Here is a 13,542-nt window from a genome sequence, read left to right as displayed (position 1 = left end):
ATGGAAATTCGAGAAAATGGAAGGCATAGATGAGACGGGAGAAAGAGACTACATAGCAGGTACAATTCAGTCTGGGGAACACAAAGTGGTCATTGCAGTGATGTATAATCCACCACAGAACTGCAGGAGGCCAAGAGAGGAATATGAAGAGAGCAACAGAGCAATGGTGAACACACTTGCTGAGGTGGCAAGAAGAGCTCACTCCAGCAGAGCAAAGTTGCTGGTTATGGGGGATTTCAACCACAGGGAGATTGACTGGGAAAACCTGGAGCCACATGGGGGTCCCGAAACATGGAGAGCCAGGATGTTGGACGTGGTGCTGGAAAACCTCATACACCAACATGTTAAGGACACTACCAGAGTGAGAGGGGAGTATGAACCAGCAAGATTAGACCTTGTGTTCACCCTGGGCAGCTCAGACATTGAGGACATTAAGTATGAGAGTCCCCTAGGAGCTAGCGACCACGTGGTTCTGTGCTTTGAATACATAGTAGAGCTGCAAGTGGAGAGAATAACAGGAGTTGAATGGGAAAAGCCTGACTATAAAAGAGGGGACTACATAGGGTTGAAGAACTTCCTGCGGGAGGTCCAGTGGGACAGAGAACTGGCAGGAAAGCCAGTAAATGAAATGATGGAATATGTAACAACAAAATGCAAGGAGGCAGTGGAAAGGTTTATTCCCAAGGGCAACAGTAACAATGGGAAGACCAGAACGAGCCCCTGGTTTACCCGACGGTGTAAGGAGGCAAAAACAAAGTGCAATAGAGAATGGAAAAAGTACAGAAGGCAGAGAACACACGAAAATAGGGAGATCAGTCGCAGAGCCAGGAATGAGTATGCACAGGTAAGGAGGGAGGCCCAGCGACAGTATGAAAATGACATAGCATCGAGAATCAAGACTGACCCGAAACTGTTGTATAGCCACATCAGGAGGAAGACAACAGTCAAAGACCAGGTGATCAGATTAAGGACAGAAGGTGGAGAACTCACAAGAAATGATCAGGAGGTATGTGAGCAGCTGAACAGGAGATTTAAGGAAGTGTTTACAGTAGAGACAGGAAGGGCTGTGGGAAGACAGCACAGAAGGGAACATCAAGAGGGAATATACCAACAAGTGTTGGATGACATACGAACAACTGAAGAGGAGGTGAAGAAGCTCCTAAGTGACCTTGACACCTCAAAGGCGATGGGACTGGACATCTCCCCATGGGTCCTTAGAGAAGGAGCAGAGATGCTGTGGTCCCTCTAACCACAATCTTCAACACGTCCCTTGAAACTGGGCAACTACCTGAGAAATGGAAGACAGCTAATGTAGTCCCCATATTTAAGAAAGGAAACAGAAACGAGGCACTAAACTACAGACCTGTGTCTCTGACATGTATTGTGTGCAAAGTCATGGAGAAGATTATCAGGAGTGGTCGAACACCTGGAAAGGAACAAGATTATAAATGAAAACCAGCATGGGTTCATGGAAGGCAAATCTTGTATCACAAACCTCCTGGAGTTTTATGACAAGGTAACAGAAGACACGAGAGAGAGTGGGGTGGGTAGATTGCTTTTTCCTAGACTGCAGGAAGGCCTTTGACACAGTTCCCCACAAGAGATTAGTGCAGAAGCTGGAGGATCAAGTGCATGTAAAAGGGAGGGCACTGCAATGGATCAGGGAATACCTGACAGGGAGGCAGCAACGAGTCATGGTACGTGAAGTGGTATCAGAGTGGGCGCCTGTTACGAGCGGGGTCCAACAGGGGTCAGTTCTAGGACCAGTGCTATTTTTGATATATGTGAACGACATGATGGAAGGAATAGACTCTGAAGTGTCCGTTTGCAGATGATGTAAAGTTGATGAGAAGAATTAAATCGGACGAGGATGAGGCAGGACTGCAAAGAGACCTGGACAGGCTGGACATGTGGTCCAGTAACTGGCTTCTCGAATTCAATCCAGCCAAATGCAAAGTCATGAAGATTGGGGAGGGGCAAAGAAGACCGCAGACAGAGTATAGGCTAGGTGGACAAAGACTACAGACCTCACTCAGGGAGAAAGACCTTGGGGTGACCATAACACCGAGCACATCATCGGAGGCACACATCAACCAAATAACTGCTGCAGCATACGGGCGCCTGGCAAACCTGAAAATAGCGTTCTGATACCTTAATAAGGAATCGTTCAAGACACTGTACACTGTGTATGTTAGGCCCATACTGGAGTATGCAGCACCAGTCTGGAACCCACACCTGGTCAAGCACGTCAAGAAGTTAGAGAAAGTACAAAGGTTTGCAACAAGGCTAGTCCCAGAGCTCAAGGGAATGTCGTACGAGGAAAGGTTAAGGGAAATCGGACTGACGACACTGGAGGACAGAAGGGTCAGGGGAGACATGATAACGACATACAAGATACTGCGGGGAATAGACAAGGTGGACAGATATAGGATGTTCCAGAGAGGGGACACAGGGACAAGGGGTCACAACTGGAAGCTGAAGACTCAGACGAGTCACAGGGACGTTAGGTAGTATTTCTTCAGTCATAGAGTTGTCAGGAAGTGGAATAGCCTAGCAAGTGAAGTAGTGGAGGCAGGAATCATACATAGTTTTAAGAAGAGGTATGATACAGCTCAGGAAGCAGAGAGAGAGAGGACCTAGTAGCGATCAGTGAAGAGGCGGGGCCAGGAGCTGAGTCTCGACCCCTGCAACCACAATTAGTAAAAATACACACACACACACACACACACACATACACACACACTGTGAGTACAATTAGGTGAGTACACACACACACATAAACACACACACACACACACACATACACACACACACACACACACACACATGCACACACACACACACACACACACACACACACACACACACACACACACACACACACATACACACAGCCTAGAAAGTGAAGTAGTGGAGGCGGGAACCATACATAGTTTTAAGGCGAGGTATGATAAAGCTCATGGAGCAGGGAGAGAGGACCTAGTAGCAATCAGTGAAGAGGCGGGGCCAGGAGCTATGATTCAACCCCTGCAACCACAAATAGGTGAGTACAAATAGGTGAGTACACACACACACACACACACACACACACACACACACACACACACACACACACACACACAGAAACAAGGGGTCACAATTGGAAGTTGAAGACGACAGAAAACGGCGTGTTTGATCGGCAACGTGTGTCACCTAGAATAGTTTGTTCTATAACCCGTGTCACCTATAGCAGCAGTGTATACAGCAACTAGTATACATTGCACACCACCACAAGTATACGTAGGTCACCAGTACGCAGTGTACAATGTTACCGGTAGACAGTACAATGTCACCAGTACACAGTGTACACTGTTACCAAGACACCCAGTATACACTGTTACCGGTACACAGTACAATGTCACCAGTAGTGTACACTGTGACCAGTACTATGTACACTACCAGTACCATGTACACCACCAGTACAGCGTATACCACCAGTACACACAACTCACCCAAAGTAGTAGAAGAGAAGCACACCAGCAGCAGTCAGGGCCAGGAGATAATAATGTGTAGGCTTAACTCCAGTCATCAGTGACATCCTGCAGCTGTTGACAGAAAAAAAAAATAGATTCATGTGCATGTACGCTGGTATGTAGGCTTACACAAATTTGCAGCTATGTATGTAGTGGCATGCCTAGTAGGTCTTTATAAGTCTGCTAGTATGTATAAATACGTATTTAGGGATGTATGTGTATAGATATGTACACAAATAAGTTCAGTATGTAAGCAGGTATGCTCATGTATAGGTATATATATAATTATATACAGTATACTAGGCACTATCAAAAAGTTCCAGACTGGATTTTCGCATGATTACTGGGTGAAATACAACGGCGGCGTAGATCACGCTCTGCAATACATCCTTTTGTGAAGCAGTGTGGCGACTTTCAGTGCAGACGGTCATTCCGTTGAGGTTTGACAGGCATTTGTTGTCGTGTTAGTGCGTTATAGCGTTTTTTTTTTTTTGTGTGTGTGTGTGTAATAGAATGAAATCTTTAAAAGAAACAACGCATGCGAGCTTGTGTGTGTCTGTGTAAAGTTCTGTTTCAAACTCGGTAAAACGGCTAGCGACACCCACAAAATGCTTCAGAAAGCATTTAGTGGCGAAATAATCGGTCGGACACAGTGTTTTGAATGGTTTTCTTGATACAAAGCAGGATGAACTTCAGTTGAGGATGATGAACACACTGATCGTCCATCAACGTCAAAAACAGACACGAACACTAAAAAAAAGCGAGGAAGGCTATTCACGAGGATCGTTGTCAAAGCATCCAGGATACTGCAAAAGCTGTGGGAGTTTATGGATCCTGTCAAGGCATTTTGACTGAAAATTTGAACATGCGGTGAGTTGTTGCAAAAACTTACCCCATATTACCCTAACTCCAATAAGCAATAAATGATATGCCCAAGCACTCTGCCCAGGCCCAGACTCATGGAACTCCGTGTTCACCAAGAAGCCCCTATCTCGTGCCTTCAGCACTTTATGGAGAGGGAGCATGGACACAGGGGTCATCCTACACACACTAAAAACAACAGACATAGCCCACTCCACAAATGCGGCAGTAAAGCAATTACAAAGAACTACAGATCGATAGCACTAACATCCCATATCATAAAAATCTTTGAGAGAGTTCTAAGAAGCAAGATCGCCAACCACCTAGATACCCATCAGTTACACAACCCAGGGCAACACGGGTTTAGAGCAGGTCGTTCCTGCCTGTCCCAGCTACTGGACCACTATGACAATGTCCTGGATGCTGCAGAGGATAAACAAAATACAGATGTATACACAGACTTTGCAAAATCTTTCGACAAGTGTGACCATGGTGTAATAGCGTGATAAAGGACTAACAGGAAAAGTTGGTAGATGGATGTATAACTTCCTGACAAATAGAACACAAAGAGTAATAGTAAACAGAATAAGGTCCCAGGTAGCCACGGTTAAAAGCTCTGTTCCACAAGGCACAGTACTCACTCCCATTTTATTCCTCATCCTCATTTCTGACATAGACAGAGATGTAAGCCATGGCTCCGTGTCTTCCTTTGCGGATGACACCCGGATTACCATGGCAGTGACCTCCATCGAAGACACCGTGAGACTCCAAACGGACATCAACTAAATCTTCGAATAGGCCACTGAAAACAATATGAAGTTCAACAAGAAATTTCAACTACTCAGATATAGGAAGCTCGAGGAAATTAAAAATGTATCAGGGTATACAAATTCTAACCATACAATAGAGCGTAAAAGTAATGTGAAGGACTTGGGAGTGATAATGTCAGAGGATCTCGCCTTCAAAGACCACAACAATGTATCTACCTCATCTGATAGGAAAATGATAGGATGGATAATGAGAACCCTCAAAACTAGGGATGCCAAGCCCATGATGATTCTCTTCAAATCGCTTGTTCTCTCTAGGCTAGAATACTGCTGTGCACTAACGGCCCTTTTCAAGGCTGGCGACATTGCAGACCTGGAGAGTGTACAAATAACTTTCACGGCACCTAAATTACTGGGAACGGTTGAAGGTCCTTGATCTGTATTCCCTGGAATGCAAGCGAGAGAGATACATGATATGTACACTTGGAAGGTCCTGGAGGGATTATTTTTTTGCGGCATTCCATTAAATTTTTGAGAGCACCTCCTATATATAAACACAGATATGTACGTATGCAGGTATGCATGTGTATGAACATATGTGAATATGTGTATAGACGTGCATAAACTTGTACTTGAATATACATATGCACGTGTGTTGTGGATAAGTATGCGTTAGATAACGATCCACTTAATTATACCAGCAAAACACAACTCGCAATAAGGGTTAAAAGAAGTCTGTATCCAAGCTATCACCCAGTAACAAGGGGTAGGTACACTTACCAAAACACATGTTCCAGTTTCCGCCCATAGATAGCTAACCACTAGGACCTGTGAGAATACAAGCCTAGGTGCTCTGATGAACCAACAATAGTTTTGTACCAAAAGAACTAAATATATTTTAGATAAGTTTACAATAATTCAATAATAAACAAATACAATGAAATATATTTTTTTCGTTAGGTTCACAATAATTTTTGCGAAATTACTGCACACGCAAATTTTCGCGTGCCTTATACGGCAAGAAAAGCGTTGCTATTTAAGCCAAAATAGCAAGGTTTCCTTATTCGGCACGAGATATATATATATATATATATATATATATATATATATATATATATATATATATATATATATATATATATATATATATATATATATACATACATATACATGAGCGAATGCCTCACTAGTGACGGGTCATCATCCGCTTAATACTTACGTCACAAGGCACTGCTGTTTTCTGACACGTGAACAAGAGTGAAGCAAACACACTTGGCACAACGGTGTGACACTAACAGATGTGATTCACTAAGTAGTTAACAAACAACACATCTCATAGATATTAATCTTAATTTTCACCAGTGATTTTTTTATACCGTTGAATTTACAGGCTAAAGGTTGAAGAACTGTTATCCCCTCTTTCCCATCCTACCAGGCACCTATTTTACAGCTGAGTAAACGGAGGCAGCAAGTGTAGGGAGAGTCGTCCCTGTTTCTACCTGTTTTTTAATTGAACGCACGACAATGGGCTGTGAGCCGAAGACTCTGCCACTGAGCTACGAGCACTCTAATATTTACATGAACAGGCTTCGTTTACGAAGCCTGTATAAGAAAAAAGTTTTGTGTTGCCAGCAAAATGTGAAGGAAATGACAGTAACTAGTGAATTACGTGTACAGGTGGAGACACTTGTGTGAACCACGTGTTGTCTGCACGTGTGCTGGTGGAGAGACCTGTGTGAACCACGTGTTGTCTGCACGTGTGCTGGTGGAGAGACCTGTGTGAACCACGTGTTGTCTGCACGTGTGCTGGTGGAGAGACCTGTGTGAACCACGTGTTGTCTGCACGTGTGCTGGTGGAGAGACGTGTGCTGGTGGAGAGACCTGTGTGAACCACGTGTTGTCTGCACGTGTGCTGGTGGAGACACTGTTCTCTGTGTGAACAACGTGTTGTCTGTTCTCTGCACCTGTGTGAACTGTTCTCTGCACGTGTGCTGGTGGAGAGACCTGAGAGACCTGCGTGAACCCCGTGTTCTCTGCACGTGTGCTGGTGGAGAGACCTGTGTGAACCACGTGTTGTCTGCACGTGTGCTGGTGGAGAGACCTGTGTGAACCACGTGTTCTCTGCACGTGTGCTGGTGGAGAGACCTGTGTGAACCACGTGTTGTCTGCACGTGTGCTGGTGGAGAGACCTGTGTGAACCACGTGTTCTCTGCACGTGTGCTGGTGGAGACACTTGTGTGAACCACGTGTTGTCTGCACGTGTGCTGGTGGAGAGACCTGTGTGAACCACGTGTTCTCTGCACGTGTGCTGGTGGAGACCTGTGAACCACGTGTTCTCTGCACGTGTGCTGGTGGAGAGACCTGTGTGAACCACGTGTTCTCTGCACGTGTGCTGGTGGAGAGACCTGTGTGAACCACGTGTTGATAATCTACACTATGACCTGAGGTTTTTCAATGATCACACTGACCTGAGAGTTGAGAAACCAGCAAGGACCCGAACAACGAATAACAGATTTTTGAAGAGGGTCTCCGACCGAGGTTTTTTTTTTATAGGCCAATATTACCCACACAGTTATACAGGGAAGCACTAAACCCGTAAAAGTCTTAGAACTCCTATCGAATGGGAAGTTATCAGGTTCAATGGAGGATAGCTCCAGTTCCCTGGATAACGAGCCCTCACCGCCATCAAGAAACCCTCTCTCCCATCAAGGATTATTATTGTAATCACGGGGGAACTCTAAACCCGTAGGATTATACAGCGCCTGTGGGGGTGGGGGGATGGAAGGTATTCAGGCTTAATTCAAGGAACTGGAGCACAGATCCAATTCCCAAGATCAAGAGCCCCTCACCAGCGTCAAGAAACCTCCCTTGAAGGGCCCCATGAAGGAACTGCAATATAGGCAAAACCGCCCTATAATATTTTGAGGGGAAAACCTTAGTGTTGATGTATAATTATAAGAGTTGTACTCAATATTATATCACACCACTAGCCATTCTCGCTGTCCACTTATAAAAATAACCCGGCTACAGGTCTCTCAAGGCTGTCTCCACCTTCTCTCAAGACAAATCGATTCTTAACAAGGAAGTTTTAATATTTACTGAGCCCTGGGACCAATAGTCAAGCAGTGCTCTTCAGGTAAAGGTTACGTCAGCACAACCATGCATACCACACAGTCACGAAGACCAGACAATCATGCATGCTATACAATCATATACTTGTGGCCTATATCGAGAGTCTTCCCACTCTCGCAGTCCAGTTTGAGGGAATTCTCTTCTGTTCATTGCTTTATCAACAAGGCTGTTGGTGTTGGCGGCCTGCTGACTCACATATTCATTACAGCTTTGTTGATCTGGCGCTTGGAAGAGGTAGTAATCCAGTTTCCTCTTGACAACCTCTACACTTGTTCTGGCAGTCTTGGATTTCTGTTGGCAACAGCTTGAATAGCCTAGGTCCACGAATGTTAGTGTTTATTGAGTCAATAGTGTCCGGCTTCTCACTGGGTTTATTTTACACTTCCTACCTTATATCTCACTCCAATACGTTATGACAGTCTGTATCTTCCACGTATATACTATGTATCATGAATACCCTCCGCCCCTGAGAGCACATATTCAGAAAATTAGGGCGTTCCCAGTAGTTCCAATGCTTTGTTGGCTGTATGAGGCAGTAGATGATTTCTGTATCTGTTTCGGCTCTGATATTGCACCCCGCCCTCGACAAAGCCGTCAACACCGAGCATTAATTAAGCGAGAGCGCACAAGTGATTACAATAGTATTACCAATGGGCACCATTTCACTTTTGAAAGTTCTCATTATTCATCCCATTATTTTCCTGTCTTTTGCAACATTTTCTTTATTGTGCTTTTTAAATGATAGGTCAGGTCTTTAACATGTTTCTCTTATTCTATGTAGTCGTCCTGTGTTTTGTACAGAGTGTCCCTTCTGAGTTCATGCTTCTTTCTATATCTGAACAGTTGTCACTAATAAACACTTCTCTATCACACAAACTACGCAGCCATTCCCAAAATAAAAAGTTATTACAGTTAACAATTACATGACACACACACATTATATATATATATATACACATATATATATATATATATATATATATATATATATATATATATATATATATATATATATATATATATATATATATATATATATATATATATATATCGTGCCGAATATGTAAAACTGGTCAATTAGCAAGAACTCATTTAAAATTAAGTCCTTTCTAAAATTTTCTCTTATACATTTAAAGATATATTTTTTTCATTAATGATAATGTAAAAATTAAAAATTTTGCACCAAAAGAATCTTAGGAAACTTACCTAACCTTATTATAACAAGAACAATTTATTTTAGCCTAACCCAACTAAATATATTTTAAATACGTTTACAATAATTTAATACTAAACAAACACAATGAAATATATTTTTTTCGTTAGGTTCAGAATGATTTTGGCGAAATTATTGCATACACAAGTTTTCACTTCTCCTATATGGCAAGATGAGCGTTGCTATTTAAGCCAAGATCGCAAGTTCTGCCTATTCGGCACGACATATATATATATATATATATATATATATATATATATATATATATATATATATATATATATATATATATATATATATATATATCAACAAGTCGGCCGTCTCCCACCGAGGTAGGGTGACCCAAAAAAGAAAGGAAATCCCCAAAAAGAAAATACTTTCATCATCATTCAACACTTTCACCACACTCACACATTATCACTATTTTTGCAGAGGTGCTCAGAATACAACAGTTTAGAAGTATATACGTATAAAGATACACAACATATCCCTCCAAACTGCCAATATCCCAAACCCCTCCTTTAAAGTGCTGGCATTTTACTTCCCATTTCCAGGTCTCAAGTCCGACTATATGAAAATAACCGTTTTCCCTGAATCCCTTCACTAAATATTACCCTGCTCACACTCCAACAGATCGTCAGGTCCCAAGTACCATTCGTCTCCATTCACTCCTATCTAACACGCTCACGCACGCTTGATGGAAGTCCAAGCCCCTCGCCCACAAAACCTCCTTTACCCCCTCTCTCCAACCCTTTCGAGGACGACCCCTATCCCGCCTTCATTCCGCTATAGATTTACATGCTTTCCATGTCATTCTACTTTGATCCATTCTCTCTAAATGACCAAACCACCTCAACAACCCCTCTTCTGCCCTCTGACTAATACTTTTATTAGCTCCACACCTTTTCCTAATTTCCACACTCCGAATTTTCTGCATAATATTTACACCACACATTGCCCTTAGACAGGACATCTCCACTGCCTCCGTCTCCTCGCTGCTGCATTTACCGCCCAAGCTTCACATCCATATAAGAGTGTTAGTACTACTATACTTTCATACATTCCCTTCTTTGCCTCCATAGATAACGTTTTTTGACTCCACATATACCTCAACGCACCACTCACCTTTTTTTCCTCGTCAATTCTATGATTAATCTCATCCTTCATAAATCCATCCGCCGACATGTCAACTCCCAAGTATCTGAAAACATTCACTTCTTCCATACTCCTCCTCCCCAATTTGATATCCAATTTTTCTTTATCTAAATCATTTGATACTCTCATCACCTTACTCTTTTCTATGTTCACTTTCAACTTTCTACCTTTACACACATTCCCAAACTCATCCACTAACCTTTGCAATTTTTCTTTAGAATCTCCCATAAGCACAGTACCATCAGCAAAAAGCAACTGTGTTAATTCCCATTTTGAATTTGATTCCCCATAATTTAATCCCACCCCTCTCCCGAACACTCTAGCATTTACTTCTTTTACAACCCCATCTATAAATATATTAAACAACCATGGTGACATTACACATCCCTGTCTAAGGCCTACTTTTACCGGGAAGTAGTCTCCCTCTCTTCTACACACCCTAACCTGAACCTCACTATCCTCATGAAAACTCTTTACAGCATTTAGTAACTTACCACCTATTCCATATACTTGCAACATCTGCCACATTGCTCCTCTATCCACTCTATCATATGCTTTTTCTAAATCCATAAATGCAATAAAAACTTCCCTACCTTTATCTAAATACTGTTCACATATATGCTTCAATGTAAACACTTGATCTACACATCCCCTATCCACTCTGAAACCTCCTTGCTCATCCGCAATCTTACATTCTGTCTTACCTCTATTTTTTTAAATTATAACCCTACCGTACACTTTTCCTGGTATACTCAGTAAACTTATTCCTCTATAATTTTTACAATCTCTTCTGTCCCCTTTCCCTTTATATAAAGGGACTATACATGCTCTCCGCCATTCCCTAGGTACCTTCCCCTCTTTCATACATTTATTAAACAAAAGCACCAACCACTTCAACACTATATCTCCCCCTGCTTTTAACATTTCTGTCATGATCCCATCAGTTCCAGCTGCTTTACCCCCTTTCATTCTACGTAATGCCTCACGCACCTCCCCCACACTTACATTCTGTTCTTCTTCACTCCTAAAAGATGGTATACCTCCCTGACCAGTGCATGAAATTACCACCTCCCTTTCTTCCTCAACATTTAAAAGTTCCTCAAAATATTCTCGCCATCTACCTAATACCTCCATCTCCCCATCTACTAACTCCCCTACTCTGTTTTTAACTGACAAATCCATACTTTCCCTAGGCTTTCTTAACTTGTTTAACTCCAAAAGATTTTCTTATTTTCATTAAAATTTCTTGACAGTGCCTCTCCCACTCTATCATCTGCTCTCCTTTTGCACTCTCTCACCACTCTCTTCACCTTTCTTTTACTCTCCATATACTGTGCTCTTCTTATAACACTTCTGCTTTGTAAAAACCTCTCATAAGCTACCTTTTTCTCTTTTATCACACCCTTTACTCCATCATTCCACTAATCACTCCTCTTTCCTCCTGCCCCCACCCTCGTATAACCACACACACACATACACACACACACACACACACACACACACACACATATACATATACATATATATATATATATATATATATATATATATATATATATATATATATACATTATATATATATATATATATATATATATATATATATATATTATTCTTTCTTTCAACACACCGGCCGTATCCCACCGAGGCGGGGTGGCCCAAAAGGAAAAACGAAAGCTTCTCCTTTTACATTTAGTAATATGTACAGGAGAAGGGGTTACCAGCCCCTTGCTCCCGGCATTTTAGTCGCCTCTTACAACACGCATGGCTTACGGAGGAAGAATTCTGTTCCACTTCCCCATGGAGAGCACAGGAAATAAACAAGAACAAGAACTAGTAAGAAAATAGAAGAAAACCCAGAGGGGTGTGTACATATATATATGCTTGTACATGTATGTGTAGTGTGACCTAAAAGTAAGAAGTAGCAAGACGTACCCGAAATCTTGCATGTTTGCGAGACAGAAAAATGGACACCAGCAATCTTACCATCATGTAAATTATTATTATAATCATGTAAAACAATTACAGGCTTTCGTTTTACACTCACTTGGCAGGACGGTAGTACCTCCCTGGGCGGTTGCTGTCTACCAACGGCATATATATATATATATATATATATATATATATATATATATATATATATATATATATATATATATATATATATATATATATATATATATATATATATATATATATATATATATATTTATATATATATATTTATATATATATATTTATATATATTAGAGAGAGAGAGAACGAACGAGCGATAAAAGAAGCAAAATAACCACAGACCTTTCGTATTGCAATCAAAATACATGAAGCTTGCAATGTCGCAGAAATGAGCAGGAAGCCCAGGCAGATTCTTTCTGGAGAACGTGTCTATCCAGAACATTCTGGACTTCCTACTCCTTTCTACAACACTGCAAGCTTTTGATGTATTGATTGCAATACAAAAGGCCGAGAGCTGCCATTCAACATCCCCTGTGGTTATTTTCTCACACACACACACACACACACACACACACACACACACACACACACACACACACACACACACATACACACGAAGTGTCCCTGTTTGCAGATGATGTGAAGTTGATGAGAAGAATTAAATCGGACGAGCACCAGGCAGAACTACAGAGGGATCTGGACAGGCTGCAGGCCTGGTCCAGCAACTGGCTCCTGGAGTTCAACCCCACCAAGTGTAAAGTCATGAAGATTGGGAAAGGGCAAAGAAGACCACTGACGGAGTACAGTCTAGGGGGCCAGAGCCTACAAACCTCACTCAAGGAAAAGGATCTTCGTGTGTGTATAACACCAGGCACATCTCCTGAGGAGCACATCAACCAAATAACTGCTGAAGCATATGGGTGCCTGGCAAAACCTAAGAACAGCA

The 13,542-nt window shown here is 42.0% G+C and overlaps 1 protein-coding gene across 1 annotated transcript in view; it reads right to left on the bottom strand.

Moving 5' to 3' along the window:
- Positions 1-13,542, bottom strand: part of LOC128692136 (probable methyltransferase-like protein 24) — a 93,386-nt gene that overhangs the window by 57,945 nt on the left and 21,899 nt on the right. The window contains exon 2 of the mRNA XM_053781159.2: positions 3,492-3,584. Within this exon, the coding sequence (XP_053637134.2) occupies positions 3,492-3,577 (86 nt within the window). The 5' untranslated portion in view covers positions 3,578-3,584. The remainder of the gene's footprint in view (positions 1-3,491; positions 3,585-13,542) is intronic.

The sequence above is a fragment of the Cherax quadricarinatus genome, chromosome 15 (assembly GCF_038502225.1).
Source record: "Cherax quadricarinatus isolate ZL_2023a chromosome 15, ASM3850222v1, whole genome shotgun sequence".
NCBI lineage: Eukaryota > Metazoa > Arthropoda > Malacostraca > Decapoda > Parastacidae > Cherax > Cherax quadricarinatus.
This window is presented reverse-complemented; position numbering and strand designations above follow the sequence as displayed.